The 21959-nt window shown below is 42.9% G+C and overlaps 1 protein-coding gene across 1 annotated transcript in view; it reads right to left on the reverse strand.

Moving 5' to 3' along the window:
* Positions 1-21959, reverse strand: part of DSCAM (DS cell adhesion molecule) — a 985823-nt gene that overhangs the window by 493729 nt on the left and 470135 nt on the right. The window contains exons 4-5 of the mRNA XM_086935432.1: positions 11487-11633; positions 8901-9179 (exon numbers count right to left, since the gene is read on the reverse strand). Of these exons, the coding sequence (XP_086791558.1) occupies positions 8901-9179; positions 11487-11633 (426 nt within the window). The remainder of the gene's footprint in view (positions 1-8900; positions 9180-11486; positions 11634-21959) is intronic.

Below are 21959 nucleotides of genomic sequence, written 5' to 3' on the forward strand. Positions count from 1 at the left end.
GTTCCTGCATCACTTGTGATCCCAATGCAGCCAGTAACTGCTGTAATTGGCAGCACTGGAATCCCTAGACCGACCTTATTCAGCCCTAGGTCTCAGAAAGGTAATATTGGTCTTTGATATCACAAGAGTTAGGATCTGCCTTTTTGGTTTGTAACAACAACATGGTACTACTTGTGGGTATCTGGATCTCCGCTTGCAGAGCAGATCGGAGGAGGAAGAGGGTCACCCTCAGGGATATCTTTACTTGAATAGGGAGAGTGGGATGGCTTTGAGCATATCCTGATATGGCTGGCAAATGGGACAACAGAGGCATATGGGTAATAGACACATATAGACATATAGTGCCTCGGGGCACAATGAGCGTGTGTGCCCACTTGTTATGCCCCTTGGGCACTAGGTCTTACACAAGGGTTCGCAAATGCTTGTAGGGCCTCTTCTGTAATTCTGATAGCACTGGTGCACAATAAGCACCAAATTATGTTCAGAAGGCATTGCGTCATTTGCATGGGGGTGGTGGGGGTGCCACTGTGCAAATGAGGAAATCACTTTGCTTCTGAGTCCGTTCCGTATTACAGATGTGGATGCAAAGCAAACATGCCCTTAGGAGGAGCACCGAAAGAGTGCCAGAAAAGGCATTGCACTATCAGACCCCCCCTGAGAGCAGCCCACTGAGGGGGAAAAAGGTTCCATGGACCCCCCCAGACATCCCACTGCAGGGCGGTGCAGTCACTCACTGCACTGAACCGCAGGGGGATCTATAACCCCTCGTTAACGTACAAGTGGGTTAACGCCTGACAGCTGCTCCGCTCCGCATTTTACTGAAAATGCTGCCCCCAGAGCAGCGCACGTTCGTAGAGGCCCTGGGATCAGTGCATTCCTTTTAATAGGGTGCACTGTCCCTGTTTGCACCTGGCACACCTGCTTAAAGATACACCCTGGGCAACCAATGACCGTGTGCCCTTTTTGTACTACGGATTTTGTTGTTTTTAATACTAGTAAAGATTTTACTAGTTGTCTAACAGTTAAATATCACAGAAAGTACACAATAGCAACACATTGTGGTATGTTGGTTGCATCCACTGGTTTCTTGGGGGTCCGCCATATCCTTTCCCCCCTGCCAGCACCAGTTTGTTTTCTCAGCCGCCACTGAGCTCGCTGTGCTCTCCTTCCTTCTATCCCAGGTCAGTGGTTGGCCCGCTACAGTCCCCTGGACATTTGCCATTGCTGCCATATCTTTACCCACTTTTTTGGGGCAACACCCCACACCCACTTGCAGATATCCCCACACCCCTTGCAGATATGGGGATAGCCCTCAGTTACCCTTGGATCTTGTCTGCACTGTAGAAAACTTGCAGGATAGCTGAATACATGACTAACATATGCAGGAAGCAAGCTACAACATAGCATAGCTAACATCAAACAAAGGTGGCAAACCATGGCATAATTTAGAAAAGGGTGAAAGGGACAGAGGGAAGAATGGCGACCAAGTGGGCAATAATTCAAAACTAAATGTGTGCATTTTCACATGAAATATAAGCTGACGTTTTTGTAAACCAAATAAATGTTGTTTTACAAAAATAAAATGCATTTGAAGTCTCATTGTATTTTCAGAGAATGTCAACTGTATATAATGGAACAAAATATTTGTAATAAAAAAACGATTTAACTTTATAATATCCCCTAAATTAGAGGTAGCTAATGCTGATGTTGTGACAGAATGTTTTTGGCCACCAATGGAACTTTCCTTCATTGCTTAAGTGGAAAGATTCCGGGATCTATTCTAATAACTTTTTCTGACTTGGTCATCAAGATATCTAACTGCTGCTGCTTGAGGCTCGAGGCAGTAAAATCAGTGTTCAATCTGCTAAAACCGAGGGATAGTCCTGCAGCCCAATTCCTAAATTATCTGTTATTAATAATATTCCACTTTCTCCTTTCAAGTGCATAATGAATAATATGATATGAAAGATATTTGACATCAAAGTGGCAGGGCTTGAAGACTGGTAGAAAGTGAAGGGTGATGTGTTTTGCTTTTCTCCTTGAACATCAACATGAGCCCATAACTAGCTGCATACCAGGGCTATTTCACACAAGCTCTTGGGAGCTCTGATGCCAGCAGCTCGAAGAGTAAAAAGTAACACCCTAATGTTGTACTAATTTGCAATTATTTTGAGGTTTTTATGTAGAGCTAGCCTCTTGTTGGGAATCAAATAGATCCTGAGGAAGGGATTAGACATGAAGAGAGCTTCATGTACATTATCTTAGGTTTTTCTTATACCCCCATAGGTAGTTGGATTCTTTGTTAAGTAATTGGATATACTTGAATAATCAGATTTGTAGGCCGGGCAAGCAGTTTCCAATGTGCATCTTAGGGAAGCCAACGTAAATAGGAGAGCAGAGAAGAGTTATATGGTTCAATTTGCAGATGTCTATGGTGAAGCGTGAAACTGCATATAAAAAACCGTGCGATTAATTTTTCAAGAAAGCAGGTTTCTGTAGTCAATGGTTTGATTTATGTAGGTATGGGACAACTATTTTAAGATTCTGTTTTGCTGTAGATGGTTTGCATTGTATGTGACGTTTCCGCTCGGGGGATGTCTCTGTGAGAGATTTGACATGATAGTCATATTTAAGGGAACAGTTTATGCCTCACCTGTCACACCTGCCAGTTGAGGCATAGTGCTTTTTGAGAGATTTTTAGGTCTCGCCTGTCGATGCGCATGCGCATCGAGCAAGGCGAGAGTATTGCGAGTTATCCACACTTTATCTGCACTGCAAGGAATCGTGGCGATTCCTTGCAGTGCCCGTGACTTTTAAGGTCAATGCGCATGCGCATTAAGCTTATGCGCATGCGCATTGACCTTAAAAGTCACGGGCGCGTGCATGTCCCCTCTCCGCCCCCTCCCCCGTTCCGCCCCCTCCCCTGTTCCGCCCCCTCCCCTTCCCGCCGTGTCGCATTTCTCCTCCCCCCTCCCCTCTCTTCCCTCCGGCTTGTTTGTTGATTTGACCCGCTCCGCCCCCTCCCCTTCCCGCCGTGTCGCATTTCTCCTCCCCCCTCCCCTCTCTTCCCTCCGGCTTGTTGGAGCTGTGTACACACTCATTTCCTTCTGTCCACGTTTGATTCCATTTCGAAACAGCACATACATTTACACATACAAAGCATCTTATTTAAGCAGTCCCCTGGCACACATTTCCATATCTTCTGCTTGTTGTTATGTAATTTTTATTTAAGTGGCCATTTTGACCTAGATAGGTGGTACACCATCTCCCAAGTTGTTATGACCACAGCCAAGAATATTTTTCTTTGGCAGATGGGGGATTGGATAATTCAGGTAATTGCATTTGAGATATCCTCTTTCGTGGTAGAGTAGGAGGTAGTTTTAAATGCTGGGCTTAACGGCTGAGGTTAGTAAGTCCCTGTGCAATTGGTGCAGTTTTATTTTTAAAGAAGTCTGCACAGTCTTTGCATCTTTTATCCAGCTTGTAAAAAGTGTTTGTGCGGATGCATGATTCTTTATTAGGTCAAATAATTTTTAGATCTGGTTTTAGCTTAGCCTCTCTTGGATATAAACAGTTATGCTTTCTTTTTAGAAGACATTCATTTTGTGCAGACCTCTCTTAGATTTAATAAAAAGGAGACTTGCTTTTTCTCTACCTTATTTCTATATGACAAATGCTCCATATACGCTGTCTACACTTGGAAGAAGTTCTCATTTTATTTAATTGATAAAGTCCATATGAGTACATACATCATGGAATAAAGACTACCTTGATTCCAGATCAGGAAATCTCAAATCCTGTTTCTGAGTTTAAAGCAGGTCTCCAAACTTTTCTGTAGTGAGAGCTAATTTTGCTCAAGGAAAGTCCTGCCGAGCTACTAGCATATTTTATCACTGTAAAATGCTGCTGATATTTAATAACATTACACTATGAGGACCTCAAGCACGATTATCAGTAGTAACCACCCAAGCATTCCAGGTGAAGTTATCTGAAGAATGCTAGGAAGCGTGAATCAATATTAAATGCTTGTAATCAAGTAAAATTCAAATTATCACATACTGTGTGCCACAAAGGGTATTACCACAGTAGAAAGTCTCCCCAACTCAAACTGAATTATCATTCAGCTAACAACTTTAAATGTGTTTTCGTATTGCAATATTTTGTTTTCATTAGCATATTCGTTTTTGAAAATTCACATATTTTTCTATCAAAACCACTTTCCACTTTGAGCAATAAACTTAATTTTCCTGAAGAAAAAAACCTTTTCTGAAAAAGCACAATTTTTTCCTTTAAAAATAAAATCCGTTTTCATTGTTAGAAAATACACAGTCCCTAAACATCAGCTTTTCGTATTCATTGAGTACCGCCATGTACAAATGCCTCTCATTGACAAATTCTGCTGCAAATACCCAGGTAATGGAATCATAGGCTCACCATAACACTAAGAATGCCTCTGTTATGCTAATAATGCCCACCATTAAACCAGGGCTACCAGTGTGACACAGCTGGATGCCCAACATATATCAGTTATGATATTATTTTGAGAGAAGCGGTTACCCCTCTGTTAGGAATGGCTAAAAGCAGGCCAGTCATCCTCTTACTATGTCAGTGAGGGCAGCAACTATGCAATATCTAGACTTGTATGCCCAAACTGATCAAGGATGAAAATATTATGGCTATGGCACAATTATACCATGAGCAGGCACAATTGCGTCAGAGATAATACTCCTATGATGGGGACCAGCATCCATATTTGGCAGACCGTGACACTACGAGTAGCTTTAAGGAATCAACACTGTTTATTAGGGAAGGACACAATGTCACACACCCACAGAAAAATGAATGTGATGCCTCTAATTTTCTCTGCCCTGGATGCATACTCTCTTCCCTCAGCTCTTTGTTTGATCATGATCCCAACTAACACATTTTCACTCTAGTTCTTGCAGTCACACACTTTGGTGGGTCAACACTGGTTCCTGCTGCCACTATTCTTTGATGTCATACACAGTGCGACAGATAGAGCAGGGCATATAACATGTCTAATCTCGTTCTTAGGTAGATTTAAAGTGGATAAAGATGGTTCATGTGGCAGACCCATAGGCCAACACCACAGCCTCCACATGCTTCAACTCCCTACGCATACTGCGCAAGACCTTCAAATGGATCCCCCCAAATCCAGGAAGACAGTCACCCATGCACTCATCACCAGCAGGCTGGACTACAGGAATGCCCTCTACACCGAAATCAACAAATCTCTGCTCCACAAACACCAGACCGCCGCAGCCAGACTCGTCCTCAGCATCCCATGACAAGACCATGTCACCCAGCACCTACGAGACCTCCACTGGCTCACCTTCGACAAAAGAGTGACCTTCAAGCTGCTCACACACACCTACAAAGGCCTCCACAACACCGGACCCCAATACCTCAACAAAAGAATATCCTTCTACGACCCCAAGAGAAACCTCCGCTCTGCTGCCTAGACCTTGGCCGAAATCCCTTGAATTAACAGAACGCAGATCCTTTTCCTACATTGCGGCCAAGACCTGGAACAAACACCCCCTCAGCATCAGATGAAGCCCCACGCTTCAAGCATTCAGGAAGAGCCTAAAGACCTGGCTTTTTGAATGACCAGAGCTGCCCAAATGCCCCACCACCCCCTGCACCTTGAGACCCTCACGGGTGAGTAGTGCGCGCTATGAATCCCTGATTGATTTATTGATAGGCCAAAACAGTGTGTGTTTGAGTGTTATCAAGAGGCCCCGCCATTGGTTTGTCTGCCTGTAATTCTTATGGGTAATGAAATGAGAAGTGCTGCCTTCTTTAATAGACAAAGAATCCCTGAGATCAACTTGGTTTAGCTTCACCTCTGAGAGCTACTTTGAGGGTGCTGGTGAGCTTCGAGTAGCTCCCGAGCTACTGGTTGGAGACCGTTGGTTTAAAGGTAGGAACTGACCAAGGTGAAAATCATGGATGTTACAACTTGATTGGACATCCCATGTGACAATTTGTTTTCTCTCAAAATAACAAACAGAAGCAATAGCCAAGCCGAGCCAGAGACACAGCATGTCCTTTGGACCTTGCAAGCAGCATTTACCATGCACAGAAGCATCAGGGTAGGGAGCACCTATAAACCCAATCTTAGGATGTATTCTCCACCCATCTACCACTTAAAAGAATATTGTTACATACAAATGAGCCGATCACAAGGTACAGCTGTCCCCCCAAATCTCATCATAATCATACACTGACTAGTTCACATTCCTGCTAGAATTTGACCTAGAGTCCTACCTCCCTAGTACTGCACTCAATAGTTCCACAGAACATTTTCCTTTCACCTGAGTCTTATTGGGTGTTATTGAGATTACAAGTACTAATTGACGCTTGTGCATGTCACGGCAATAACAGGATGTACAATCTGCATCCAAATCTGAGTTTGACACCATTGAATCTGGAAATAAATGCAGATTATCTATGAATTCACCCACTTCAGGGTGCACAACTGGCATTTTGGCGCAAATCTGCTGCCTTCTGATTTGCTCCAGGATTTACCTGGTAAAAATTGAGAAGGCAAACACCCACATTGGGTTCACATGAAACTGACGTGCAATTCTGTTCAGGTGCAAATGAGGTTTTGCTCAAAAAGCCTGATTTTAACAAGGGTCTTAGATTTCAGTTGGAATATTACTATTTCATCTTGATCCCACAAACACTTGCATATGATCTGTTTTTGGAGAGAAAGAAAATCCGAGTATTTGTACCTTGACTTTCGAATTGTATTATGCTCTCTCCTGCAAATGCCAATGCCTTCTGGGAGGGTTAAACCTTGAGCTTGGTTAAGCTACTAAAAGGTGAGGTTTTGTGGTAGCTCAAATATATCTCTTTAAGCCACCAATCTGTCTCTCATTTCTACCAGGCCACAGACCTCTTCATTACAGGTATGATCATGAGTCCCTTTTTTGGAATGATCCTTATGACGCAAGTTGAGAATTTGGGCTGTTCTTATAGGATGAGCTGAAATCAATAAACAAATGCTGTGACTAGCTTGGACCCTCGAAAAAATAATATTCCAACCTTTGGTGATACTCTGATACTTCAAATTAACAATATTTTTTGGAAGAAACCGTCATAAAACTCTTGACCCACTAACTGAGACAATTTCAAATGGCCATTCATCCACTGGAAATCTAGACTCTAGATTGGGGCCCTAACACAACTGTCTTAACTATAGCTCTAAAATGGCCACATGCTGCAAAGATATTCTATAACTTTTCCTGCCAATATTTAAACACAGGGATATTCATAGTACAACACTGGAGTTTCAAGATGGCAAGATCTGTACTACTGACTATGAAATGTTTTCCATTGAAATGTATTATAGCTCCTTCGACGCTCATGACGAGGTCAGCTCGTCATGAGCCACTGTGCTCTTGTGCTCATGACGAGCTGAACTCGACATGACCGTTAGAACGCTCGCACGCTGGGCTAATTCCCCTGCTGTGCGAGCGTTCTAAGGAAACGGGTGTAGTCATGACGAGCTCAGCTCGTCATGAGCACACGACCATTGTGAGCTCGTCATGAGCACGGGGGCGCTGTGCGCGCCCTCATCCCCCCAGCACAGCGGGGGAATGTGCCCCGCACGGAAGGTGTTAGAAGGGTATCCTGAGGCCCGAGAACCCAATTGACCCAATTGACCTATGTTGGACGCTACTGCTTTAAATGGATATTATGTACGTATTTGTAAAATTAGCACAGGCTCATGATGGCTCCAGGGACTTTTTTAATCCAGAAGACACATAAATCTATATCTGGTCATATCTCACATAGCACTTCTCTGGAATTCTTGCACAAATTCCTAGTTGTACACAATAATGGGGGTGGAATCTGGTACTATCACAACAATGTAAAAGCTCTTTACATTTATGCAACTTATAAGTTAGTATATTTGCTCAGCACACTCAGTTCTATTCTATCAGTACCATATCCATTTCTACAGACACTTCCACGCCTTCCTTAGACTGCTCTACCTCTTATTGATCTACATCAGGTTTAAACAGTTTTATGTTTTCTTATTTCTTTACAACTTTGGCAGGGGGTCGATGGCAGTGGGGACGGGGGTGGATTGGAAGTAGCTCAATGACAATCATAGATTTCTGGCTCTACCTGAGTTAGCAGAACACATCTCTGTCATGAAACACTCTCACATCCTGGCCAGGTGGAGTGCTGATTGGCAGACACTGTGCAGTGGACAAGGAGAGACTTTGTAGATGAGAGGGTAAGTAGACTTTCTCACTGCCTCTTCTTACCTTCCAGCTAGTAAGGAGGTGATAACCATCCTTGTTGGTCATTGTAAAGTCGTGGGCCCTAGGCCCACATATTTTGGAAATAAGGACACTGACACAATGTTGGTGGTAACTGGAACTGGCCACGAGTGCGTGCACTCAGGCTCTTCTATCGGCAGGGTCACCTGACTGGTGACGCCTGTGTTGGATGGGAGTGGGGTGGGTGTAAGGACCAGCCCTCATGGGATGGCTGCTAAAACACTAGACTGTGTCCAGCAGGACACAACAGTTATAAGAGACTCCTGGATAAAAGTCTGCAAAAGGTATCAGAAGAAATAATGAAAAGGTACTTGAGCAATTGGAAGCACACAATGCCTCACACAAGTGCATAAATTATGGACCTCTTTGGCGGTGCATCATAGTCATGTCTATCATAATTTTGATCGAGTCGTCTGAAATCCTTTTCTAAACCAACTAAGTGCAACATCTACCATGCAGGACTTGGAGACCCCAAAAAGCTCTTGCCCTCAAAAACCAGAACACTCGCTATCATAAGCGAGTGAGGACAATTTGCGATTCCTGATGTATGCAACCAATTGATGGACATTTTCTACTTACGTTTCACATATAGCGTCCCAATGACTTCTGCGTTCCCATAGCTGTTCCACACCTCACAGACGTAGTTGCCAGAGTCGGACGGCCGCGTGTTCTCAATCAGCAGACCGGTGACCGTCTGCTGGAACCTGCTGTCTGGCTCCAGGGTAACCCCGTTCTTTAGCCAGCGGTACTTTGGTATTGGGTGCCCGGATGCTTTGCAGGGTAGCTCCACCCGCTGTCCTGCCATGGCTTTGCGATGTTCAAACCCATCAAGGATTGCAGGGCCTGAGTTTGTAGACTCTACAAGGCAAGCATGTCATATGTGTTACTATCTTCTTCTTGTACTATAACTATTAGTTACAACGCACCTATTGTAGACACACATCATCCTGGGTTAGCATTTTATGAAATTGTAATGTTGCAATGTCATTGTGCAATTAACACAGCAAAATGAATACAGATTTCATATTTGAGTTTTTTGAGTGAGGTGTTATATCATCTACTAGTTGGTTATAAATTGAAGCAACCACCTCACCAAGCAGTATGATGTGTATTCTTTTTACTCTCATTAAAGACATGGGGCCTGATGTACAAAACCATTTTAGGTTGCAAACCCTAGGACAGGCAAAATCATAGAGTGTGCTACAGCAACATGTTATTTTTTTTGTACAGAACTACATTGAATCTATTCTGCAGGTCACAGACTTTTTACAAGTTTTCGAAATAATAAGGAAGCAATTCCTGTTTTATCTAACATAAATATAAATATTGTGATGGGCTATTCATGTCCAATGGTTTTAAGTACACATTTTTTCTGTGGTCTGTAAAGCACTAAGGGCCCGATGTAGGTAATTCCGATTTACCTACTCTTACATACCGAATCATACCGATTCGTTATTTAAGAGTAGGTAAATTGGAAGGAGGTAGATGTAGGTAATTTTCATTTCTCAATTACCGAATCTGTAAGATTCGGTATTTACCGATTCGGTAAATACCGAATCGGTATTTCCCATTGATTCCTATGGGCCTTGAAGCCCATAGGAATCAAGGGGAAATACTGAATCGGTATTTACCGAATCAGTAAATACCGATTCCTGCAAGGGGGAACGGGGTGTCACTTTGACACCCTGTAGCACCCCAATACCAGGCTTGTGTGCCATGTGGCACACACACATGCCCTAAGGGCATGTCTGTGTGTCACATGGCACAGGTGTACATGCACAGATTTGCATGTACACCTGAATTCGGGATTTTAGCACCCAATAGGATTGGGTGCAAAATACCGACTCCGAAAGGGCCTGTGGCACTCTTTGAAGTGCCAGCTACATCTTGATTTACCAAATCGGTAAATATACCGATTCGGTATTATTCCGAATCGGTAAATTTACCGATTCGGTAAATTTACCAAATCGGTGAAAAATAGGCTCCCTACATTGGAAAAGGCATTTACCAGTCGGTAACGGCCGAATCCGGCCGTTACCGACCGGTAAATGCCTACCTACATCGGGCCCTAAGAGTCTGTTGACACTGGTTTTGCTGTGAATATGTGTATCTTGCTCTCGTAGTACTTCTGGCTTATGCCTAACCTCAGGCATAAATCAGGCTTGGGGTACACCTGATTAATCCTGGGATTCAATGGCAAACCAGGAGGATTTTAAGTGTATGTCACAACAAACAATTCGTCAACGAGCCCTAACAGTTTAAACTTTCTTCCCCCAGAGAAGTTCCAAATGTAGTGCAAGATAGCAAAGGGGAAATATTAGTTGCTATCCATTTCGAAATTACCTGGTTTTATTTGAGATGGTGTTCATTCAATATCTCTGCTCCATTAGCTACCGGCATCTTCGTCATTAATGGGTCATAAACCAGGCAGAAGTGAGGTGGTAGTAGCTTAGGCTATGAAGTGCCTGCACTAAAGTCCTAGAGCATGTTGTAGCAAGGTCTACCAGCCATTAAAGGACTGCTCCAGCGCTAAAGGCCTGAGCCGAAGGTGAGGGCCTTCAACAAGGGAGCGGGCATTTAATGGCCGGTAAAGTTTGCTACTTAGGGCTCGAAGGCTATTAGAACATTCCCCCCTAGCAGGCAGAATGTTCTAATTTGTAAAACAAAGGCCTCACATAGCCAGAGGTGGTGAAATCCCCTCGGGCTCTGTGAGGCCTTTGTTAAACATTGGAATGTTGATGCTCCGGGCTTCCACCAGCCATTAGAAGTCCGGAGCACTCTATTGGAGCACTCAACATTCCAATGTTCTAATGCAGAGTACAACATGTGTGCCTGAAAAGGGATGATACTAGAGAACCTCTAGCCTCACTTCCTAATGCAGAGTACACCATGTTATATTGGGATCTGAACTGTATTCAGGACTGAAAAAAGGAACCAGGAGAGTTAAAGTCAGTGAGTTATGATCTGTATGGCTATGGTCCAGAAAATATTGATCGCATAGTTTTAAGCGATGTTGGGTCCCTTACTTACTGGTTGGGTAGAAGATTGCTTGCACTGGTCTTTGGTTAAAGGAGGCTACTTTCCCTACATAGCAATTGAGTTCATAATGCATAGAGACCTACATCTGGTGCATTGAAAATTGAGTCAAAAAACAGAGGCACTAACCTGATACAAAAAGTCGAGCGCTGTTGCTCTGTCGCGTTTCTCCAGTGTATCTGTGCTGTGTGTTACATCGATAGTTATTCAACCCATCTTCATTCTGTACATCTAAAATATACAAGGCTCCAGTGGATGTGATGAGAAATCTAGATCCTGCAACAAAAGATAAAATCATTGTGTTTAATTACATAATGACATATATTTGTTAAGTTAAGTTCAAATGCAATGCAGAGTGTCAGTTTATCAGCTCTTGTAGATAGCCTTGCACAGGAGCAATCATATATATTTTTAGCTATATTCAGCATTTAAATCTGCCACTTTGCTTCACATGCACCAGAGGTTTAGGAACCCAAGTAACATTAAGTCCTATACTGGTACATGTAATTTGTTTTTTTTTTACATTAGGAACTGTTTCCAGAAACAATAACTGCACATGATTTAAGAATAAATAAATAAATAATCAAAACTAAAATGTAAACACTTAGAGCCCCATTATGTGTCGGATATAAATCCCATCGGGATGATGAAATATCTGGTTAAAACTTCAGGTACAAATGAGGGGATTACAGGTGGGATCTGGGGTAATAGTACTCTCATTTTTTAGAGTACTGTCAGTGTACAGCTTGTAGTCAGCAGTAATCTCCCTTTCGCCCGACTCCCAGAATTACAGATGACTGCAGTTTGGGTAGCTATGGGTAGGGACAAACCAGGTCTGATGCCAGGGTGTCCTCCGTAAGGCCCTTCGACTTTTTAGACACAAACTATAAATTTGCAAGACAATAATTCTATGAGTTCAGTCAATTTTAATGAATCCCCTATAGAATCTCTACACCAACAAAGAACAACTTTTTCCTTTCAGTTTAACCGGACGTGTGGCATCGGGTGAATTAGGTGAAATGTATAATTTTTCACTGCATAAAACTGGAATTTATTTCATTTTGGTGTATATTTATGGCTGGGTTTTTGCCACAAAATCTTTCTTGTCGGAAAATTATCCTGACAAAAAATTGAATTTGCAGCTTTTTTCCACCAAAACCAGTAAAAAATGCATTGGGATTTGCTTTTTATCTTGATTCTTTTCATCCATAAAAGCAAATGCTCGGCCACAATCATTTTAAAAAACAGAAAACCTCACAAATATTGCAAGATTTATGAAGATTTTCACGCAAATTCATGAAGCTTGTAGAACCAAAGTCCTGCAATTTCGCACACTCATCACTGATATATGCATCATGTATTAGTGATGAGTGACAGATATTAACCCCTTTGCTGCGGCACAAATTTAGCCATGGCGCTGGGGTGTGGGGGGTGGGTGTGGTGCTTCCGTGCTCATGACGGACCCACGCCGTCATGAGCCTCTGGCCGCGTGTGCTCATGACAGCGTGGTTCCGTCACGGCCCCGCCCGCTCATTAATTTGCCCGCACAGGCGGGAAATTAATGCTGCGTGGGAGGAGCGGCAGCCGCATGACGGAACCACGCCGTCATGAGCACACGCCGCCCGTGACTCATGACGGCGTGGGTCCAGCATGCTCACGCAAAGGGTTAACGAAGACAGTTTAGTTTTCGTGTGTGTGGCTCAGCTCATTCTCCAATGCTTCAGCAAAGTTTATATTCCTTCATGGGTATAGTCTTGTATTTTCACTCTCAAGATTCATTAATCTGTTTGAGGAATATTGAAACCTTTATGACGTTAAATAACAGTTTGAATTGTATACACTATAGCGATCCACTAGGGCATTAACATGCATAATCATATTAACTACACCCTGTCATTCCCTTTCAAAAATAAAACAAAAAATAAGGTATAGGCAGTCAAATTCCCAATGTCTCACATTGATTGGAAATTTTTTTAAACTAGAGGTTATGCATCATAATGCTAAATTCATGAATGTATTAACATATTGACAAATCAGAACTGTCCAACTTTGCATTCTGCATCCCTTGACAATGAGTACAAATTGGTCAAGTCCTGACCCATCTCATGGTGTACTCACAGCCCTGTGTGCAGGTGTATACATTGCAGACCAGGGCTGTGCGTCCTTCCACTAAAAACAGTGTCTGCAGACCCGTGTGCTAACTCAGGAATACCGCGGGTTAAATCAAGTTCTGCAGATGTAGCAGCACAAAGCAAGGTCCAGGCAAAGTCTGGGCAGCCACCATGTTTGTATGTACTTAAGTGGGTATTTCTATGGTGCGGCCCTAACACAGGACAACGGAACATTGTTTAGGGTCATTAGCCAAGGATAGGATCCACGATCAGTGCGTAATAGAGGAGAGGGGCCAGTAACGTGCCCATGTAGAGTGGACCATTGGCCCTGCAGTTTACCCCTAGTTACTACACAATTAATGGCTACTGAATTAATGAGCTGCAAGCAAGAAGAGATGCTTGGGTGACCAGAAGTCCATTTATACAGCCATACTGACTAATACCTGAAATCTTGAGGACAGGCCTTTATAGAACCCCACCTCATGATTCCAGGCATTGTGTGCATGCTCTTTTGTCTTTGCAAATCAAACTGGTATGATTGGCCAGATCATAGGAGAGAAGATGAAGAATGAGCAGAGCAGCATACATCAATAGACGCCTACCGTCCACCAACCGACCCGACACCTTCGCTCTTCATCCTACTCCCTCGCAGACACACCATGGATCTCGTGAACCAACAATGGAGGACGCTGCTTCTCGCACCTGCCAGCCAAGGCCAGGAACAACCTCCCCCTGCTCCTCAGGGCAGCACAGTCGCTCCAGCAATTTAGGAAAGAATTCACGGCCTGGCTGTTTGAATATTAACTCCTCCAAGCAACTTATACTTCTCCAGCGCCTTGAGACCCTAACGGGTGATTTGTGGCACTCTACAAATGCTTGATTGATTGATTGACCATATTTGGTCACAGGATATTTATGCATTGGGCAAAGCACCCCATTCTGAGTTGGTGCAATTGCTCTCCATCTCAGGATGGCGGCAGCATGGCTGGGAAGGCACAGCCGCTTCTTACTCTCTGCGGTTTATGCACCACATAAAGTTCATAATACTCAGTGGAGCCCTACAATGAGCACCTGGACAAGGACATGGACTCAGTTGATACCAATAGTGACATATATAGCTGCTCTCTTTCAAAAATGATGAATGGAGTTCACATACCTAAAATGTAAATTAATTAAGCCATTTAGTCAATTATGCCAGAAAGGTTTTACAACCCAAACAGCATCTATTTATGATTGTTGATGATGTAAAAAAATGTTTTTGTTCTTTTCACTTAAAACTGGGATACTGAGGCTACCCTGTAACTGTACTGTTAAGTATCACTTCAGATACGTCAAGTAACCAGTCCATGTAAAACATGAGACATGTAGAGTGGCAGATGACAGAAGCACGTGGGGAAGTGTAATCAACAATTGCCGCCATTTTCCAGGCGGAGGCGGTTTGACGGAGTGACAGGCTGTCATCTGCGACTGCGTAAGTGGCGCGCGTCAGAGCGCTTCAAAAAAGTGTTTAGAAATGCAGCGGCATGTGGAGCGACGCACATTTATTTATTGGCCTGCTGATCTCTGGGAGGCTTCTGTTCTCCAGGCACATTTAATGTAATCACGCACACTTTCTGCTGCAAATCTAATTCGTTTGACTCCCCTGCTTAACATGCTAAATAGGGCTTCTGTGCGCACAGCCTCTTCAGAGAAAGAGGCGGAAGTCTGCCTTTGTTTCCTGAAATAGCCGTCTGCCAGGGAGCTGGTGAGATGTGGCCACCTCTGCTCCCTTTTCAAAGGCACGGGCGCTTTCATCTTTCGGGTTTCATTTTAAGCTGGGCGCTTGTTTGTTTCAGATTGCATGAAAGGTACAGGAAAGTCGGCGCTGAGAAATGAGGCCCTTAATTCAAGCAGGTACGGCGGGTAGACCTGGACGGTGCCAGTGTGTGTTTGCGCGTGTGTGCGCCAGTGTGTGTGTGCGTGCCCAGTGTGTGTGTGTGTGTGTGTGTGTGTGTGTGTGTGTAATAATCGGGATTTATACCACATTACGCGGGTGTAAATATATATATACTGCTTAAGGCAAGAAAATGCCAATTTTCTAAAAGTGGGATTTCCAGAATTGTAATTTAAAATTTGGCTTCACCATACGTAAATATTTTAAATTGTGAATCCAGAGACACCAAACATGAACTGGTTATCCCTTCCCATTTGGAAACATGTCAGGTCCATGTCAAGTACTCTGTGATGTGTTTGTCAAGCGGTCATGTCAAATCATGTACATAGTCACTGCCCTCCAGGGATTGTTTTTCTTCCATGTACTACAATGGAAACACCAGACACTGAACATCATAGACTATTAATCAATGTTATGTTTTAGGATTAAAAAAAATACATTACAAATTATGTCACATATCCATACATTACTGACAGTTATTACTGGAGGACAAAACGTGTTCTGTATCTATATTTGTGTGCCTTGGTGCCCATTTGTCTTTCCCATAACCTAACATTTAGACTAATTATGTGGGGAGCCAGGTCACAACTTTAACCACATCGCTGCTGTGGTTATTTTTCCCCTGTGCTGGAAATTGCCATTTTGCTGGTGTCATGACGAGCTCAGCTCGTCATCAGCACAGCTCAACTGTGCCTCATGACGAGCTGAGCTCGTCATGAGCATGGAAGGGGTTAATAACACCTGCCACTTACAACTGTATATTATTTGTTATAGATGTTTAGTGGTATCTGAGCTTGACATCAGCTTTGAGAGGAATTCCCTGGGCAAAATTTGAGAATTCTTGTCTATCCCAACAGGAAGGCATTGCCCCACACCTAATTTTAGATATTGTAAAATTTGCAGGCTAAAATATCTCATACATGTAAAAGAAATTATTAAATTTAAACGAGCCACCAGTTTTGAGGTGTTCACTTCCTATTACTAACCTGGAAACTGATTTACCGCTGCCAAAGAGAGTGGCAAATCTCTGACCATTTTGAAAATGGTGAATGGGCTGATGAAATAGTTGCATACACACACATGCTCACTATTGTGTAGGTACTTCACACTTGCTAGGGTATTCCTGCCCTCGGATGTTCACTCCCTGCTCTTGGGAGTAGATTTTAAGCCAAGTAATATTATACCATATTTTGGAAAATATTACCAGCCAGCAAAATGCAAATTCAAATTTCAAAAGATCCTGTGGAAGTTCACAAGAGTCAGAGCTCACCTTCTGAAAACCCCTACCTGCTGACAACTTGAGGCCATATAGCAGATAAAATAACAGAACATTAATAAAACACATTGATAGAGTCCAAGGCTAAAGAAGTAAAAGGCAGGAAGCAAAGTCAATTAAGGAAGGATTTGGTCATTTATATTCATCTAAAACAGTCCCTTGGATTTCTTCTGCTCCATCAATGTGCTCTAACTGCAATGTGTGGCATATGGGCAATTAATCATAGCTTCTGCAAAAAGATAAGTCAAACAGCAATGCATAAGAGGTTAGGCTTTTACTTCTCTTGATGTATGGTCTATTTTATGTTATGTTGTCTCCATTTGGATAACACCTTTACAATTCTCAGCTGACTATAGTGATCTTTTTCTTTTGCGGCACTTTTTGCACAATACTGGGATTTTCATTGATTGTGTCGACTGTGTTTGGATGTATATGGTTAGTAGAGATTTTTAAGTGTCTAATGTAGTAATGGTTCATGTTGGCTAACGTGACATTAGGATGAGGTTAATGGTACTTACTCATATCATAGAAATGGCTTTGAGCACAAACCTTCTCTCTGTGAACTAAAGAGGCTTTTTTGGAAAATACATCTGTCGACTCCTAAAGTTAAAGTTCACATCCCATCAGGGTTATCTCTGCTTCTAGACCTGCCAACGTCAATCAGCTCTTAAAGTGTCCCTACTGACTTGGAGGTGAAGAGTGCATGCTTATAATTTGTCAATGGTGACATGGACATGCGGTATCTATTGACTCTAGATTAGCAAGACATTTTAAGACAGCTACTGAGGTTCTTGGCAGTTTATAGGCTTGAGGCTATCACACTTGCAGAGAGAAAAAAGTATTGAGTAACAAATCATGCAGACACAACTATGTGGAAGAATGTGTATGCTTTGGCGTATTTTACACTATTTCCGTTGCTTGTCCTCTTCCGTTGCCTGGCACTTCAGTGTTGCTAGAATATTACATTCAACATTAAGGGCCATATGTATCAACATTCCGTTTTGCGATTTCTAAATAGCGATTTTTAAGGAATCGCTATTTAGAAATCGCAAAATGGTATGTATGTAGAAATTCGCTTCTTTTTAGCGATTCCTTAAAATTCCTTAATTGCGATTAGCAAATTGCTAATCGCAATTAAGGAATGATTTCCCATTCCTTTCTATGGGCCAAGAGGCCCATAGGAATGAAGGGGAAATTTGCGATTCGCAATTTGCTAATCGCAAATTGAGAATATTTTCAAGGGTGCAGGGGTGTCCAAACGACACCCTGTTGCACCCCTGAAATCTGCATGGGTGCACATGTGGCGCACATACATGCCCTAAGGGCATGTATGTACGTCACATGTCACTTTGAAAAATGAAAATATATGCATTTTGAAAGGAATTCGCAACTTCTAGTTGGTGGTAATTTTCGATTCCTTAAGGCCAATTTGCGAATTTTTTTGGCTTCTTACATTGCATTTAAGGAATCGCAAAATTTGCGATTCCTTAAATGCAATCGCAAAATAAGGAATCGAACATTTTGTGATTCCTTATTTTTAAAGCACATTTCCTTCATACATACCATTTGTCCAAATTGCATTCGCAAATGCCGAAATTCTGCGAATTTTGGCGTTTGCGAAGTCAATTTGGCTTGACACATATGGCCCTAAGCTATTTTCTTTTCTGCTCGTTATTGAATACCAACTAAGTTTCAGAGTACTGAGCCAACTATACATTTAAGGGACATTGAATGTATCTTGAACCACCCATTCATTGATGTCTTCAAAGGACTCTTGACAAAGGTTTCCTATATGGTTAAGACCACTGTCACATATGGAGGCCCCAGCAGGCTTTAGGCACTATTTCATAATGTTCTTTCCTCATACATCTTAGATCCCAGACCAATTGTCCATAAGACTCATTAGTCCTCTTTTAAACACTCAATACACCCTCATATCAAGTTCAGCTGTATTTTTTATTTTTGTGGCAGTAGGAGTATTCACCTTAATCAGAAGTGCAGGTTGAGTGGGAACACCACACCCTAAGGTCCCCTCCCCATGCACATTTTCCAGGTAACACCTGTCGGCATTAGTGCACAAATCCTGATTCTCAAGGTTATTCCCCTTGCTGGCGTACAAAGCTCAGAATACTGCAGCAATTACTTATCCTCATTTTAGATAATCCTGTTGTATTAGACTTTCAGGTGTGTAATTGCTGATGCATAGTTCTGTAAGAACGTGTAGTGTGGCACAATAGATGTTGGGGTGAAACTCCATTCGGCCTTCATGGTATGCTCCCATGTCCATATGGGGACAAGGCATGTTATATCCTCTAGGTATTGAATTGTGGCAACTGTTCTATTTTCTGCACCAAAACATAATTGTACTCAATACATAAATGCTTTGTTCCATACAGTGACATTGGGATCTCCTCAGTGTCAAAAAGGGTATCAATCCCAATGTCTAAGCTGATTCCGTTATTCTACTTCTACTTGCACTTGGGCATTGGAAATAGCTCAGACCAAGGACCCGAGGAGCACTTTACTGACACCATATTTTGGTCGCAGCCTACCAGACAGCGCAGCTATTTGGATTAATAAAGACATCTTGGGGACATTCAGAAAGTAGATCTAGGAATTAATTCTACCTGTTGCTTACCATTGGCTTTGTGGTTTGTAACTCACATTTTATAGCTTTCTATTTGCTGGCTTTACTTGCTTTAGGCTTTCCAGCTCCATTTCGTTCCTTCTGTTGCCCAAACCTTGTTTACTGTATACTTCTACAAACTCACTTTCTGTAAACAGGCCTTTAGTCCTGTTCTTATCTTGTCACGTTTGCTGTTCATTCAAAGGGGCAGAGGTCAAATATCAGGCTGTGTCTTCCAGGGAGCTTGGTGTTTATTTTTCTATCTCTGACTTCAAAGTGAGAGGATTTATGTGACAATCATGCTGGCTACTTGGGGTCATCTTGAGGAATGAAGTACGATTTTTTTTTTGCCTAGCACACAACAAAATTTAAATGTCTGTAAATTATCTGTGCTGACGATAAAATCAATACATTGAGTGATGACATTTCCACACATTATCGTTTGTGCGCTGTATACTTTTATCAGTAAAACTGTATGTGAGTGCAAATGTAATGGTTATTTCAATTGAAGATGCTCTGTCTGTAATGGCAGAATCCTTCCATACCAAGCATACTCCACGTTACCTCACTCCATTCTACTCTGCACCACTCCACGCCACTACATTCTACTGTGCACCACTCCACACTATAACACTCAATTCCACACTGCATCCTGCACCCCAAACTGCTTCACTGCATGTTTCTCTGCACCACTCCACTCTACACCTCTCTACTCTACACCACGCCACTCTACTCTATGATAATACGCTCTACCCCACACTACTCTACTATGCAACACTAAACTCTTCGCCACTGCACTCTACACCGCTCCGCATCACTTCACTCTATGCCAACCTACTTTGCAACACTGAACTCTATGTCGCTGCACTCTACGCCAATGCACTCTACTCTATAACACTCCACTGCATGCCAGTGTGCTCTATGCCAACACCCTCTACAGTGCTTTAATGTACTCTGCACCACTGCACTGTACTCTGTAAAAGTCTACTCTACACCACTGCACTCGGCGCGACTGCACTCTACACCACTTTACTCAAAACCAATGCACTCTATGCTAATCTACTCTGCACCACTGCACTCCATGCCACTATACACTATGCCTAGGAAAGACATGGCTTGGTAGTTCAGGCTGGACTGTTCCCATGAGGCACAGGGTCAAGGCTGATTTGCATATAGCCATTGTCTGACCTAGGGTGGTGTGGAGTGCAAAAAAACGATGGATTTAGGCCCAGATCTTTGTACTGGGGTGAATGTAAGACATTGTTCTGCATTCTGTCCATCAACTGTGTTTTTTGCAATTTTCACCCCGAGTGAGCTGGGTATGCTCAGACGTGAGTCCCAGGCTCTCCACATCACTGGAGTCAAGCTATCCAGGCTGAAGAAGGCTGATAGCCAGAAACCGGTCCTTGGACGCTTGATTCCGGTCTAGGAAAGACATGGCTTGGTAGTTTGGGCTGGACTGTTCCCATGAGGTCAAGGATGATTTGCATATAGCCATTGTCTGACCTAGGGTGGTGTGGAGTGCAAAAAAACGATGGATTTAGGCCCAGATCTTTGTACTGGGGTGAATGTAAGACATTGTTCTGCATTCTGTCCATCAACTGTGTTTTTTGCACTATACACCATGCCACTGCACTGTATGCCATTGTACTCTGTCACTGCACTCTATGCCACTATATTCTACTCTTTGCCTCTGCACTCTACATCCCTCGGTTCTAGTCCGACTCTGCACTCCACAACACTCCTTAACACTCAACTCCAGGCCACTCCCCTTTATTCCTCTAATGGTTAGCCATGCTGAACAGCAGCCACTCCGGTGTACAGCATTGCTAAAACACATTGCCAAAGCCAATAGCTCTTTCATAGGCGAGCCGTATTGGTTTTGCCAATGCTTGTTATTGTAGCAGTGGGCTCTCCAAAGCAAAGTACAATACATAGAACAAAGTCTCTGAATAAGGCCACATTTCAGAAAGCATAATATTATGAAGGTGAGCGGGGGCCAGGGGCGTGTAATTGAGACAGCGCTACAAAGCACACTGCGTAGGTGTCGTTCACACGTCACTCATTTTTTTGCAGAGGGATGCACAGATGGATAAAGTGTTTTTTTCCCGGAACTAAAGACTTTTAGGTAAAGTGGCAACGTCTAGCTTTCAACTCAGGTCTCGAAGGTTCAAGACCACATATTCACCATTCGGCCACATTTCTTCTTTTATTCAACTGACTGGGTCGAACTTCAATTCTATAAAACTCGAAATTCTTCAAGTTAGTCATTTCTACAGTTATGCAATCCAAATCAGACTTTGTCTATTCCAGCGCCATCTGCCAGCTACACTTACGCATCAGAACAGTTTAGTAGCATCTCAGAAGCACACGACAACTGCAGCAACACGCGGCATGGCTCACGCGGCACTTCGGAGCCATATGGCCGATGTAACAGTGAACAAGAGGTTTCTGACGGGGACGTGGAAACACAGAATAACGTGCCCAATATATTAAAGCCCTGGAAATTGTAATGAGACGTCACCACCATATGTTCATCACATCAACCCACGAAGAGGCACCTTTCCCACTGTGTTGTGGTTTGAATTGTCCCGAATATCCAATTGATATTAATTTGAAAGATAGTTATAGCTGCAGAGAGCAGTTCAGGGTATAG

The sequence above is a fragment of the Lissotriton vulgaris genome, chromosome 8, assembly GCF_964263255.1.
Source record: "Lissotriton vulgaris chromosome 8, aLisVul1.2, whole genome shotgun sequence".
NCBI lineage: Eukaryota > Metazoa > Chordata > Amphibia > Caudata > Salamandridae > Lissotriton > Lissotriton vulgaris.